Source organism: Echinops telfairi, unplaced genomic scaffold, assembly GCF_000313985.2.
Source record: "Echinops telfairi isolate 266 unplaced genomic scaffold, ASM31398v2 ScPeMD7_70;HRSCAF=299, whole genome shotgun sequence".
In the NCBI taxonomy this organism is placed as follows: Eukaryota; Metazoa; Chordata; class Mammalia; order Afrosoricida; family Tenrecidae; genus Echinops; species Echinops telfairi.
Window position 1 is genome coordinate 10,134,922 of NW_022103968.1, and position 13,497 is coordinate 10,148,418.

Below are 13,497 nucleotides of genomic sequence, written 5' to 3' on the forward strand. Positions count from 1 at the left end.
ATCCTGGTAGGACACGTCACCGAGCAGGGTATTTATACCTGGGGTTTTAGGAGCTTGGGGTCTTCCGCAGCTGACCTCGGAGCAAGAGGCAGCTTAAATAAACTTCGCAGATTGCATCTACCAGAAGGGTCCTGACCATTCTTGTCTCGGTCCGTGCTGCGCCGTATCATCCGCGCGCGACACCAGGCACCTTATTTGCTTCATTAGCAAGCGATTCACTCCCTTATAGAAGGCCATAAGCACCTCATTTGCATAGTCACAAGTTCAGTCATTTGGTGGCAGTTACAAACCAGTGGCAAGAAAGGCCCTAAGAAAGCCATCTACCGCTTAATGGCCGTATCACATTCTAATCCAAACTGTCAGCTGGGGTCCACATACTCCTTTGTGGTCATGGCCATCACATATTTCCGGAGGTCCTAGGCCCTGACAGCCATGCATTCTGGGTAACTGAACGCAGGCAGCCCTTGCTTTGTGCTGGTCTGCTAACGGAGAAGCAGGCGGGGCCAGGACTATTCACGGACTGCACAGCTTTCTGCTCACCCAGTAGCGGCCCCGGGAGGGCTGCCTGCCTTCTTACAGACTGCTTGACATCCTTTCCCTCAACTGTAAAGAGGAACCTCACTGCAGGGCAGACCTCACTGAGGCGTCTATGTCTTTGACATTGCTTGACTTTGTCATAGCAAAGACACACAGTGCACAAACACTGCGAAGGCTTCTTTAAACAAATTTAATCTGACGTCCCAAAAGCTGCGCTCCTGCATTCCTGTCACCATCCCCTCGTGGAGGTTCCAGTCTCTCTGAACCCCTGTAAATGCAGAGACGTGCAAAACCATACCCTGGTTCATGCCTACCCTTGCTGACGTACATTCTGCCTTCTGGTCAGACAACAGAGGCTATCCACCCACCGCACCGCTTGAACCAAATCCTCACCTTTGTGGCGACATTTTGATCCCACGGCTGACCAGGGATCAGGTCTCCCCTTACCTCGAGCTCGAGTTCCTGCGGCTCCATTTCCGAAAGCGAAAGGACGGCGATTTTGGTCACTTTACAGACCTCATGGCCTCCCGGGAGGCAGCCCACCACTGCCTTCTGCCGAATTAGGATAAGCCACCATGGGAGGTCTGAAAGAGAAGAGGCCAATTAACAGCTGCTCCACGCAAAGTGCCACTGTCCAGGCCAGATGGACAACCACCAACAAGCCCCTGGGCGCACCCTAGAGAGGGACGACCTATTAAAGCACATCACAACCGCCTCAGCGTGTGCATCCTGTGCCCCGGAGCTGGCGCTGACTTCCTGTAACCCTAGAGGACATAGCAGAGCTGCCCCCTGGGGTTTCCTAAGCTTCTGGTCTTTACTGCCACAGAGCAGGGGGTGGGTTGAAGCAGTGAGTACTCAACAACTGTGCCACCCCGGCTCCCTTCACTCCGAATTACCCACCAACCGACATCCCATCTATGCCATGGCACAGCGTCCTTAGAGGACAGGGTAGAACTGCCCCATCGGGTCTCCAAGGCGCTAGTCTTTGCGGAAGCAGACCTCCACATCATTCTCCCAAAGACTGGCTGGTGGGGTTGAACGAGTGACCTTTCAGCTAGCGGTCCCAGTGCTTAACCACTGTGCCAGCAATCAGTCACCAGGGTGGGGGAAACTAACAAGCATTACAGCCCACCCTGGGATGGAGACTGTGAGGAAACAGGCTCACCCAAGGTAGTGGGAATACAAATGGGTAAAACCTTTTGTGGGAAGTTTCCCAACACCTTGTAACAACAGTCCAGGCAGTGCCTGGGCTACTGATGCCCAGCTCACGTACAAACAACCCCAAAGCTATGAACCGACTCCTGAGAAGCCTTTTAGGTTAAAACTTCAAGGTAAACACAATGGTTTGTCCTAAACATTTTTGATGCACAAGAAAACACTACTATGATAACTTTTTTATGTCAAAGATGTTTCAGTGCATCTGAAAATGTCTCTTTAACACTTTGTACACATAGAAAGGCACACTTTCTACCAAGACAAACATTTACCTTGCTGATGTTAGAGGCAAACGTCACCTAAGTGTTGGCTTTTATTCCAATGCGACTTCTAGATGGTCTCAGGCACAGAACTAGTTCACCATCAGGGAACAGCCTGCATGCGGGTCAGTCAGAGAGACCGCGGTAAATCCCCAGACTCAAACGCGCAGCCATTCTTTACAGGAGTAGAAAGCCCCACCTTTTTCCCTTGGAGTCACTGGCGGCTTAGAACTGCAGACCTTGCAGATCACAGGCCAACTCGTAACCACTACACCACCAGGGAAGTTGTCCTCTGTCCTGTAGTGTCACTGTACCAGGAGCCCTGGTGGTGTCATGGCTATTTGTTGGGTTGCTAACCTAGAGGCCAGCTGTTCAAAACCACCAGCGGCTCCATTGGAAGATGAGGCTTTCTACTCTCTTAAAGTGTTACCGCAGTTGTTCTCAATCCTCCTCATGCCGCAACCCTTTCATACAGCTCCTCGTGTTGTGGTGACCCCAACCATAACATCACTGTCATTTTGCTACTGTGATGAATCAGGTGACCCCTGCGAGACCCACAGGTTGAGAACCGCTGTGTTACAGTCTCGGAAGCTCACAGGGATGAAGGTCGACACTGAGTTGATGGCGGCCAGTTGAGCAGGGCTGGACGGGAAGGCAGTGCGGCAGGTGGTGCGGCGGGCGGGTCTGGCTCATGGGTTTGGAATAAACCAGCTCTTAATAAGTCAGGTCACCTTGGGCGTGGTTGGAGATAGTGTGGGGAGGAGGAGGACCGAAGAAGCCACCCCTTAGGACCCTGTGGTCATGCTCCTGGTCAGGACTGGCTTCAACAGGGTTTTCCTTCTTTCCTCAGTGCATTGCACCATTTCGTCTCTCCCCCGTGGGCCCTGATCCTACCACTTCCTGTGCTGCATCTCAGGTCCGTGCTTTCTCCATGAGACAGAAACAAGGGCACAGCTCATCAGACGCACCCCGCACAGTCAGCCTACTACCAAGGGCCTGCAGTCTGCCGCTCTGGGGGAGAAGAAGCTTTACACGGAGAGTAAGGTGGATAGGAAATTGATACGTATGGGCTATAATCAGAGTACGCTAACCTTTACAGTTTTCTTCTTTGGAACACGGTATGCTTGTGAGTGAATTGGACATCCCCCCCCCCTCCCTTTCAAGTTTCCTTGATAAAGAAAGCATGAAACAGCACATGGATTAAATTTAATTATGCAAGAATCAATCTTTGGCATAGCAAAACAAAGTCAAAAGGCAAACTAGAAAAGCTACACTTGCAGCTTTTTGACTAGTCTTGTTTTATAAAGAGCTTCTAATATTTGCAAAGGGCAGATGACGCCAGAGGAAAATGAGCAAGAGACATGCCGCACAATTCAGGGAATCAGAATCAAACCGCTGGATGCCCAACCTGTCCAGCAGCGGTGAAGTGGGCATCAGAACGACATGGAGACATGTTGCTCACACCGGTGAGATGCAAACATGTGTCTCCTACCACACTGGGGAAATCAGAAACGCTTATTGCGTGCTTTACATAGTGTGGGTGAACAGATGTTTGTTGTTGGGAGGATGTAAATTGGTCTGATCTTTATGGGGGCAATTTGGGGAGATCTATCAAAACCATACAACACTGCCATCTTTTGACAGGCCAATTCCAGCTGTAATTTATCCTGAAGGTGTGCTGACAAAACAGGGGAGCTACCTTTATTCAAGGTTATTCTCAGCAGCTGGGTTTATAATAGAGCGAGCATGGAAGTGACCTAGAATTCTACTAATAGAAAACAGGTTACATAAATGATGCTTCCAGGCACAACAACATGGTGGGGTTTTCTTGTTTTGTTTTGTTTTTAATTAAAATAACTAAATGAAGATCCTCTCTAGGTACTGTTTTACAAAGACCTCCAAGATATATTTTTAGGAAAAAAATGTAAGGTGTAGAATCCTAAGTAATGTGCTAGCTTTTATGCAGAAAACAGAGTGTATGCATGGATATTTGCCTTTGTAAATGCCTCAGAAAGCGCTAGAAGGAGTGACAAGAACTACCAACAATGGTGATGGGTTGAATGGGAGCATAGGGACTGGGCAGACGGGACAGGAGTTGGGGGAGACTTGTCACTGAATTATCTCTTAAAACCCAAACCAACCCACTGCCATCCAGTTGCTTCTGACTCCCTGCCACTCTCTACTACTATCTAAATGGTCAAGCCATGAGCACGTGCAGATATAATGACTGTTGTTAACTGCCATGTTGCTGGCTAGGATTACCTATTCAAAATGTTAATTCTAAAAAGGTCCTCTTTGGAAACAAGGCAAACGTCCATCGCAGGATGCATGGGCAAGCAGAGGGTCATCTGTTCGACAACGGGATGTGATTGGCCCACGAACAGGGATGAAGTCCTGACACATTCATTGTACAACATGAAACTTGAAACCACGATGCTGAGTGACCAGAGCCGGTCGTAAAATGATCCTATGATTCTATTTATAACAGACGGATTCACAGAGAAAGGGAGTAGTCATGACAAGGAACTGGGGAGGCGGGGAAAGGGGTAACACTTTCTTTGTAAAGTGATGAAAAATGAATTAGATAGCGGCAAAGGTTACAAAACCTGGTGAAGACACTAAAATCCAGCCAATTGTGAAGGGTGAATTTCATGGTATGTGAATTATACCACTTTAAGAAGTTCCTTCTGAAGAACCAAAGAAGAGGTTAGGAGTCCCACTGAGGAGAGGAGAGCATCAAAACTAAAAAGTGTATTTTCTACCAAAAATGGAGGTTGTAAGTGAGGCCAGTCTATTAATTCTGAAGACAAATGACCAGCAAATCAAAACAAAGCCACGGTAAACCGGCGGCCATCAAGTCAGCTCTGATTCCCAGCAGCCCTGGGGAACAGGGTAGAACTGTCCCGTGGGGCTTCCACGTCTGTACCTCTTTGTAGAAGCAGTCTGCCACCACTTCTCCCCCCAGAGTGTCGCCAGGACCTCGGCTATGTGGTGTAACAGAGGTCAGAGATAACTTAATCTTGCAGCGTCTGAGAGCATGAAACTGCCTCTTACTTCAATAATCATGACAGTGAAAGGGAAAGTCAATTTTGTAAACCTGGCTCTTCCAAGACAAGGAAACTTGACTTCCCAGCAAGATAAGAACACAGATAAGGAAGTGACTATTTTGAAAAGCGTGACCAGTAGGGTAAGCTAAAACAATAGTCCTGGAAGATAGGCATTTGACCTAACAATGCATGTTAAGCAATCCTTTTTATTTTTATTAATCTAAGGTCAACAGTTCAAACTCACCAGCCTTTCTACCAGGGAAAAATGAGGCAGTAAAGACTTACAGTCTCTGGACTCTCATGAACAGTTCCGCTCCATTCCACAGGGCCACTGTGGCACGGAATCAAATGGATGGCAGTGGGGTCCCATTAAACCATCTAGTTGATGATTTTGACTAATAGTGACCATGCAGAGGGTTTCCAAGAGTGCTCATCTTTTGAACCACCTACTGTGGTTAGCTCTCAGCGCCTAACCCAGAGCACCACTAGCTTCTTGGGATTCACACAGGGAACATATAAATCCATTCCACTTGTTAAAATATGTAGATATTATTGATGAACCTATTAAGACAGCAAGTAAAATAAGAGTTTCTAGGGAGTGAAGTGGGGAGGGGCTGATGTCAAGGAGTTCAAGAAGGAAGAGAATGTTTGGAAACTGATTGTGGTAGCAATCGAACAATACTGCTTGATGTGATTGAACTATGGAACCATATGATATCTGTATTAGCTCCCAATAAAATGGCTTTTTTGGGGGGGCGGGGGGAATGTAGATATTGTAGACTAACATATGCCAGTAGGGTGGACAGTACACAGACAGAAATATGGGGGTAAGGTTTTCATTCAAAGATTTCCATTCTTTCCTTAAATGAAAATTTCTACCTCACAATTCCCTTTCAAGCGAAGCACTGGCTGCACAAGACTAGCAACCGAACCTTTCCTAGGACTACAGTTCGGGCTTGCCCCACGGCTCACGCTGACTTCCTATCAGGTTTCTTATCTTGCTGGGCAAGCCTGGCTTCCTTGTCCATGTCATCCCCCCACCCCCCACCAAGAAGCCAGGCTGACAAAATGTTATTTTCCCTCATGTATTTATTAACTTGAAAAAGTACTTTTGTGCCACTTGCCCTGGCTAGATGCAATTATTTTTATCTGTCCCATACCATATAACCAGAGATCTCAATGTGACTTTGAGTTGAACTTGACCAACCCCAAACCCATGGATATTATTGAAATCGAACCCAAACCCCATGTTAGGAGTTTTCTCATATAAGGAGACCACCAGAATGGAGAGTAATTGTTATTCTTGAAATTCATCTATCTAATTTTAATTGAGAGCTGAAAAATTACTCTCTCCCACCACTACCCCTTAGCACATAACCATACCTTTAAAATTTTTATTTTATTTTTTCATAGTTTCTTTTTTATTAATCGTTTTATTAGGGGCTCATACAACTCTTATCACAATCCATACATACATCAATTGTGTAAAGCATATTTGTACATTCATTACCCTCATCATTCTCAAAACATTTGGTCTCCACTTAAGCCCCTGGCATCAGGTCATTTTTTCCCCTCCCTCCCCACTCCTCCCTCCCTTATAAGCCCTTGATAATTTATAAAACATTGTTTTGTCATATCTTGCCCTGTCCGACGTCTCCCTTTACCCACTTTTCTGCTGTCCGTCCCCCAGGGAGGAGGTCACATGTAGATCCTTGTAATCGGTTCCCCCTTTCCAACCTACTCTCCCTCTACACTCCCAGTATCGCCACTCACACCACTGGTCCTGAAGGGATCATCCGCTCTGGATTCCCTGTTTCCAGTTCCTATCTGTACCAGTGTACATCCTCTGGTCTAGCCAAAGTTGCAAGGTAGAATTCGGATCATGATAGTGGCGGTGGGGGGGGGGGGGGTTAAGCATTTAGGAACTAGAGGAAAGTTGTATTTTTCATCGTTGCTACATTGCACCCTGACTGGCTTGTCTCCTCCCCGAGACCCCCCTGCAAGGGGATCTCCAGTGGCCTAGAAATCTTACTCCTCATTCACTATGGTAAGATTTTTTTGTTCTGATGATGCCTTATACCTGATCCCTTCAACATCTCGTGATCAAACATGCTGGTGTGCGTCTTCCATGTGGAGTTTGTTGCTTCTGAGCTAGATAGCTGCTTGTTTACCTTCAAGCCTTTAAGATCCCAGATGCTATACCTTTTGATACCCGGGCACCAACAGCTTTCTTCGCCACATTTGCTTATGCACCCATTTGTCTTCAGTGATCGTATCATGGAGGTATGCACACAATATGATTTTTTGTTCTTTGATGCCTGATAACTGATCCCTTCGGCACCTTGTGGTCACACAGGCTGGTGTGTTCTTCCATGTGGACTTTGTTGCTTCTCAGCTTGTTTAACTCATAGCTTCTTTTGTACTATCCGTTTTCACTAAAAATGGAAATCAAACCATGGCCATTGAGTTGATGCCGACTCATAGGGACACCAGAGGGCAGAGTAGAAGAAGTGCCCCTGTAAGTTACTGAGACGGGAACTTTTTGCGGGACTATAAAGCTTCATTTTTCTCCTGTGGAGTGGCTGGTGGTTTTAAATCACTGACCTTGTGGTTAGCGGCCCAACACATTACCTACTACGCAGCTAAACTCCTCCTTGGTGATGAAAGAGCTGATTAATTTGCCCGCCTTTCAAACAAAGCTTGTTTGGCAACTGTTCATTCTGCTGCTACTAAAGTTCCCATGGAAAAGTGACAATGACTCATAAGGAGAGCATCTCTCAAAAAGAACTCCGAATAGGCTGGGTTTCAGAAGGACCAAGGGGTGCACTTAGAATCTATGACTAAGTTTAAATCACTCATTTGAAACAGATCTGCCAGGGGCTAGAGGTGGAGGGGGTGGGGGCAGCTGATACCAAGGGCTCAATAGAAAGTAAATATCTAGAAAAGAATGATGTCAACATATATACAAATATGCTTCATACAGTTGATATCTGGATTCTTACAGTTGTAAGAACCCCCAATAAAATGATCTCTTAATTAAAAAGAGGAATGTAGGGTATACAGAATATAATCTATGACATGAGGGTGCAAGCACAAATCAAAGGTAAATTTTGTGATTGCAAGCAAGCACTGTCCAGACAAAAGCATATCTGAGCTTAAAGATCCAACGTTTCCTGTCATTATGGCAAGTATATACAAGTGTGAGGACGGAGGCATCAAGCTAACCAAACCTGGTCTCATTAAGTATTTAATTAATTCAACAACAACAACAGGATCTGCCATGACGTGAAACCCTCTACAGGCTTTACAAAGCTCATCTCGTTTGCAACTATAAAACTAGCTAAGTCTGACTTATGAGGCACTTGTTGGACAAAATGAGATCTTGTATCAAAGTCCATTTTCCAGATACTTATGTTCTCTCTGCCCTCCTACGTTGCTAAAATGTCTTCTTTTATGTTTCCTGGCAACTCTAATAGACTCATACTTGATACCTACTAAACTCCAACATTCTACATATGTCATCGGGATTTTAACTCAGGATGCAGGTTTCTCAGCATGAAGAGGAATCATTGCTTTGAGAGGTGACATAGGCTGCTCTCAAGGTGGGAAGCCATCAGTGCCTACAAGAAGGGTCCCAAGCCTGTAAAACACCTGGTAACCAAGGCAATTAAATAAATAATATTCATATTCTATTCTGGGTTGGCTGATAATGGCCAAATCTAAGTAAGAAACTACTATATTTATCAAGCCTAACTTTTCTTAAACACTTCTAGATTTAGTAATAACTTTACCATAATTATTTAAAAAATAATAAAACAGAGGGAATAAATACAGAAAGGAACCTTTATAGCTAGGCGAAATGATGTCTTGATACATGCTATAGTATGGATAGAGTTGAAGATATGATGCCGAGCAAAATAATCATTTGAATATTGTATAACCTTACATTAAAAAGGAAAGGCAAATATATGGGGTCAGTTCCTTGGTGGCTACCAAGGTGGAAGAGGGAGGAGGGGACAGAGGTGGGGCACAAACAGTGATGGGAAAATTACATCAAGGGTAGAGTTGCTGTCAATAAGTTGTATGCCTGTAAAAAGCTGAATTGGCAAAAGCTGTGTGGTAGCTATAAAAGGTAGGCTTCAAAAAGCTCATGGAAATGAGAAGCTGATACCAAGGGCTCAAGTAGAAAGAAAATGTTTTGAAAATGATGATGGCAACAAATGTACAAATGTGCTTGACACAATGGATGGATGGATGGATTGTGATAAGAGTTGTACGACCCCCAATAAAATGAATTTTTTTAAATGTGCTGAAAAACTTGGCTTATACACAAGTATATACGGTAATAGTTTAGTTTAACTAACAAAAACATTATGCTATATGTAATCAAATTTACACTAGCAACTTGATAGAAACCTTAGGGGGCTGTGAGTTTATGCTAATGAAGGAGGAAAAATTCAAAGGGGGAAAACCCCTCAAAATCAAAGTCACCGCCATCTAGTCGATTCCAACTCATAGGACGGCCCCTGTGGGTTTCTAAATCTTCATGCAAGTGGAAAGCCTCATTTCTCTCTCATGGAGCAGCTGGTGGTTTTGAACTGCTGATCTTGAAGCGAGCAGCCCAACACATAACCCACTACACCACCAAGGCCTCTAAGTCAGAAAAAGAACGTGAGAGTGGCTGAACAACTTGAAGAATGCCATGCCATCGAACTGTGTGTGTTGAACTGTGGAACTGGTGTACTGTATGTTCTGCTGTGTAGATTCTCGACAACGACAACAACAAAGTAAAATTTACAAAGAAAAGAGAACTGACTTTTTAAAAGTGAAAGCCGCCTGTACCAAAGAGCTCTCCTGTTTTGTTTTCCAGAGCTTTATTAATTTATTCATTCATAAGCTTTGCCCATTCAAAATATAATTTCAATGGTTTTCATAACTTCATAGTTCTACAACCATCGCAATCTTTGCCTGTTTTTAATAACCTGAGCTGCCAGTCACTAAAACAGCCTCCTCATGCCCCAATGCAATAATTGTACGCAGGCAACAAACGTCTATTTAAAGAGAAGGATGATGGAGAAGGCGGGCCCCAGGGACATCCAGAGCTCTCAGGGCCCCGCCTTCCTGCTCTGTTTCTCTCTAGAGAAATGGCATTTTCCAAAGGCCGCGAAAGAAAGTACACAAGCAGTGTTCATGACACTCAACTCATTCACATGGAAAACAGAAAAAAATATTTTATGCCATGAAATCCTATCAAGAGAAAGTTTCTACAGACGGCAGGTGCCCAAAATCACACTTTTCAGATGCCACGCACCCTGCCTCTTGCCATCTGAAAGGCTGAGACAGCTTCACCAGATCAAAGGGGGAAAGAGCAGATGGCAAGTACCACTTAATGAGTGACGTCTGGTGGAGTGACGTGTGTCTGCACTGAGCAGTAATTCACTAAATGACTAAACCAAGAGCCTCTTTTGCCAAATTAATCAAGATTCCTGACAATTTTCTCCTCAAACTACTTCTGAATGTATCATGGGAAGTGTCTATCTTTGTGAAATATTTTTGCTTTTAAAATTCAGATTGTTCTCCCTGAGCTTATTTTCTTCTTAAATTTGGCTTACCCTCTTCACAACAGATTTAACTTCAAAGAGCTTTTGTGATTCATTTAAAATTTCCAGCTCACAACAATCTTCTCAGATATCGATGTAAAGATGTGTCTGCATGATATGTCTACATTAAGTCTGCAAAAAAAAATCCATAGAAGAGACGCATCCGTCATGTGGGAAACTCTCTCTCCTTATTCCTCACTCTTAACCTCTCTTCCACTCCAACATACAGCACACACACGCACACACACACACACACACAGCCACTCACACACACACAGGAACTCTCACACACAGGAACTCACACATACTCACACACACACACAGGTGCAGGCGAGAAGCACTTAAACACACTACATGCTCATGAACAGGTGCACATAAGAGTGCATGCACACGCACAAACACACACGTCAGACGCTCTGTGGATGCCACAGCCCCCATACTTTTCTTTAGCATGTAAGCCTGCGATCACAGAACACTGTTCTCTCCCATTCCTTTCTACCCTCGTGGCATCAGTCTTACTCCCTGCAGACTCCAGCACCCGGTGTATGGGGCTTGGCGTCTAGCAGACACTCCACAGAGACTTATTAAAAGGACCCCGACTCTACCTTACAAATCCGGGTAGCTCAGAGCATGTACCCTGGTACAGAAAAGAGCTCACAACACAGGGAATCCAGGACAGATAAACCCCTCAGGGTTTAAAATAGAAATACCAGGAAAGTAAAGTAGAAATAGAAATACCAGGAGGGTAAAGAGAAGGTTGGGGGGAGAAAAGGGGAACCAATCACAATGATCGATAAATTACTCCCATTCACCCACCGAAGGGGATGGACAACAGAAAAGTGGGTGAAGGAAGACAGTAGTTGGTATAAGACATTAAAAAAAAAATTTATAAATTATCAAGGGATCATGAGGGAGAGAGGGTGGGAGGGGGACAGGGAATAAGCTGATACCAAAGGCTCAAGTAGAAAGAAAATGTTTTGAAAATGATGATGGCAACATATGTACAAATGTGCTTAACACAGGGATGTATAGATGGATTGTGATAAGAGTTGTAAGAGCCCCTAATAAAATGATTTTTTTTAAAGGCCCACCTTTGTGGAACGTTTTTCATCAACCCTTGCTGGGAGCTGCACCCTGCCAGAGGGGTACATCAAACCCACTCACTGCTTTCCACTTGAAACCTGTACAGGTTTAATCCACACATCCCGTCTTCCTGGCCAGCTTATTCTCCACAGGGAAGCCCTGTGGGTTTCCAAGACCAGCTCCTTAAGGGAGGAGAAAGCCTCATCTTTCTCCTGCAGAGCTGCTGGCGGTTTCGAACAGCTGACCTTGTGGTTAGCAGCCTACGCGTAGTAACCCACTACGCCACCAGGCTCCTGGTGCAGGGCCATACAAATGGCTGGTTTTCACGGAGCTTTACTTCTCTTTGGCTTTGAGTGGGACTGTGAGTATGAGTCACTCTTCTTTACTCGCTCCATCAGGGGCCCTGTTGGCGCAGTGGTTAAAGTGCTTACTGCGAACTAAAAGGTCAGTTTTAGTTCCAGCTCCCTGTGGGAGAAGAGGGTTGGTAATCTGCTCCTGTAAAGATGAGTTGTGCCAGCGGCGGGGGCGGTCCTTCTTGTGGGGCCGGCAGTCGGACTGCGGGACGGCGGAGAGCTGGGCCAGGCGGCATGGGGTGGTCTCAGCGTTGGTTTCGCTCGCTGTGGCAAGCGCTGTGGAAGGAAGTGAAGCAGCACGTGGGCACGGACCAATTCGGGAACAAATACTACTACATCCCGGAGTACAAGAACTGGAGAGATGCTTTTATGAGCTCTGATTGTGGATCCAAAACCTTGACAACTTCGACTTTCCTCCATTTATCATGATGCTACCTACTGATCCATTTGTGAGGATTTGGGTTTTACATTGAGTTGTAATCCATATGGAAAGCTACCATCCTTGACCTTCATCAGCAAGAGCTTCAAGTCCTCACTTCCAGCAAGCAAGCCTGTGTCTTCTGCATATCTCAAGTTGCTAATAAGTCTCCCTCCAATCCTGATGTCACTTTCTTCTTCATATAACCAGCTCAGCATACAATTTGATTAAGTATGGTGACAGGATACAACCCTGATGCACACCTTTTCGAATTTTAAACCATGCATCATTCCCTTGTTCTGTTTACACAACTGCCTTTTGATCCATGTACAAGTTCCTCATGAGCACAATGAAGGGTTCCATAATTCCCATTCTTCTCAAGGTTACCCACAGTTTGTTATGATCCACACAGTTGAATGCCTTGGCAGAGTCAATAAAATAAAAGTAAATATATTTTTGGTATTCTCTGCTTTGAGCCCATCCATATGAAATCAGCAATAGTATCCCTTGTTCCACATCCTCTTCTGAATCTGCCCTGAACTTCTGACAGTTCCCTGTCAGAGTACTTCTGAAACCACTGTTGGATAATCTTCTGCTAAATTTTACTGGCACGTGATATCAGTAATATTGTTCTATAGTTTGAATATTCTGTTACGTCTTCTTTCTTTGAAATGGGTACAAACATAGTTGGCTGAGTAGGTGTCTTCGAAATTTCTTGGCATAGACTAGTAAGTGCTTCCAGTGCTGCATCAGATCGATGAAATATTTCAATTGGTATTCCATCAATTCCCGGAGCTTTGTTTTTGGATAATGCTTTCAGTGCAGCTTGAAATTCTTGCTTCAGCACCATTGGTTCTTGCTCACGTGCTACCTCCTGAAATGGTAGAATGTGCATTAATTCTTTTTGGTACAGTAACTAAGTATATTCTTTCCATCTTCTTTTGATGTTTCCTACATCATTCATTATTTTACCCATAGAATCTT

The 13,497-nt window shown here is 44.8% G+C and overlaps 1 protein-coding gene across 1 annotated transcript in view; it reads right to left on the reverse strand.

Annotated features, from left to right (window-relative positions):
- INPP5F (inositol polyphosphate-5-phosphatase F) overlaps positions 1 to 13,497 on the reverse strand; it is a 77,762-nt gene that overhangs the window by 52,694 nt on the left and 11,571 nt on the right. The window contains exon 3 of the mRNA XM_004701258.2: positions 985 to 1,121. Within this exon, the coding sequence (XP_004701315.1) occupies positions 985 to 1,121 (137 nt within the window). The remainder of the gene's footprint in view (positions 1 to 984; positions 1,122 to 13,497) is intronic.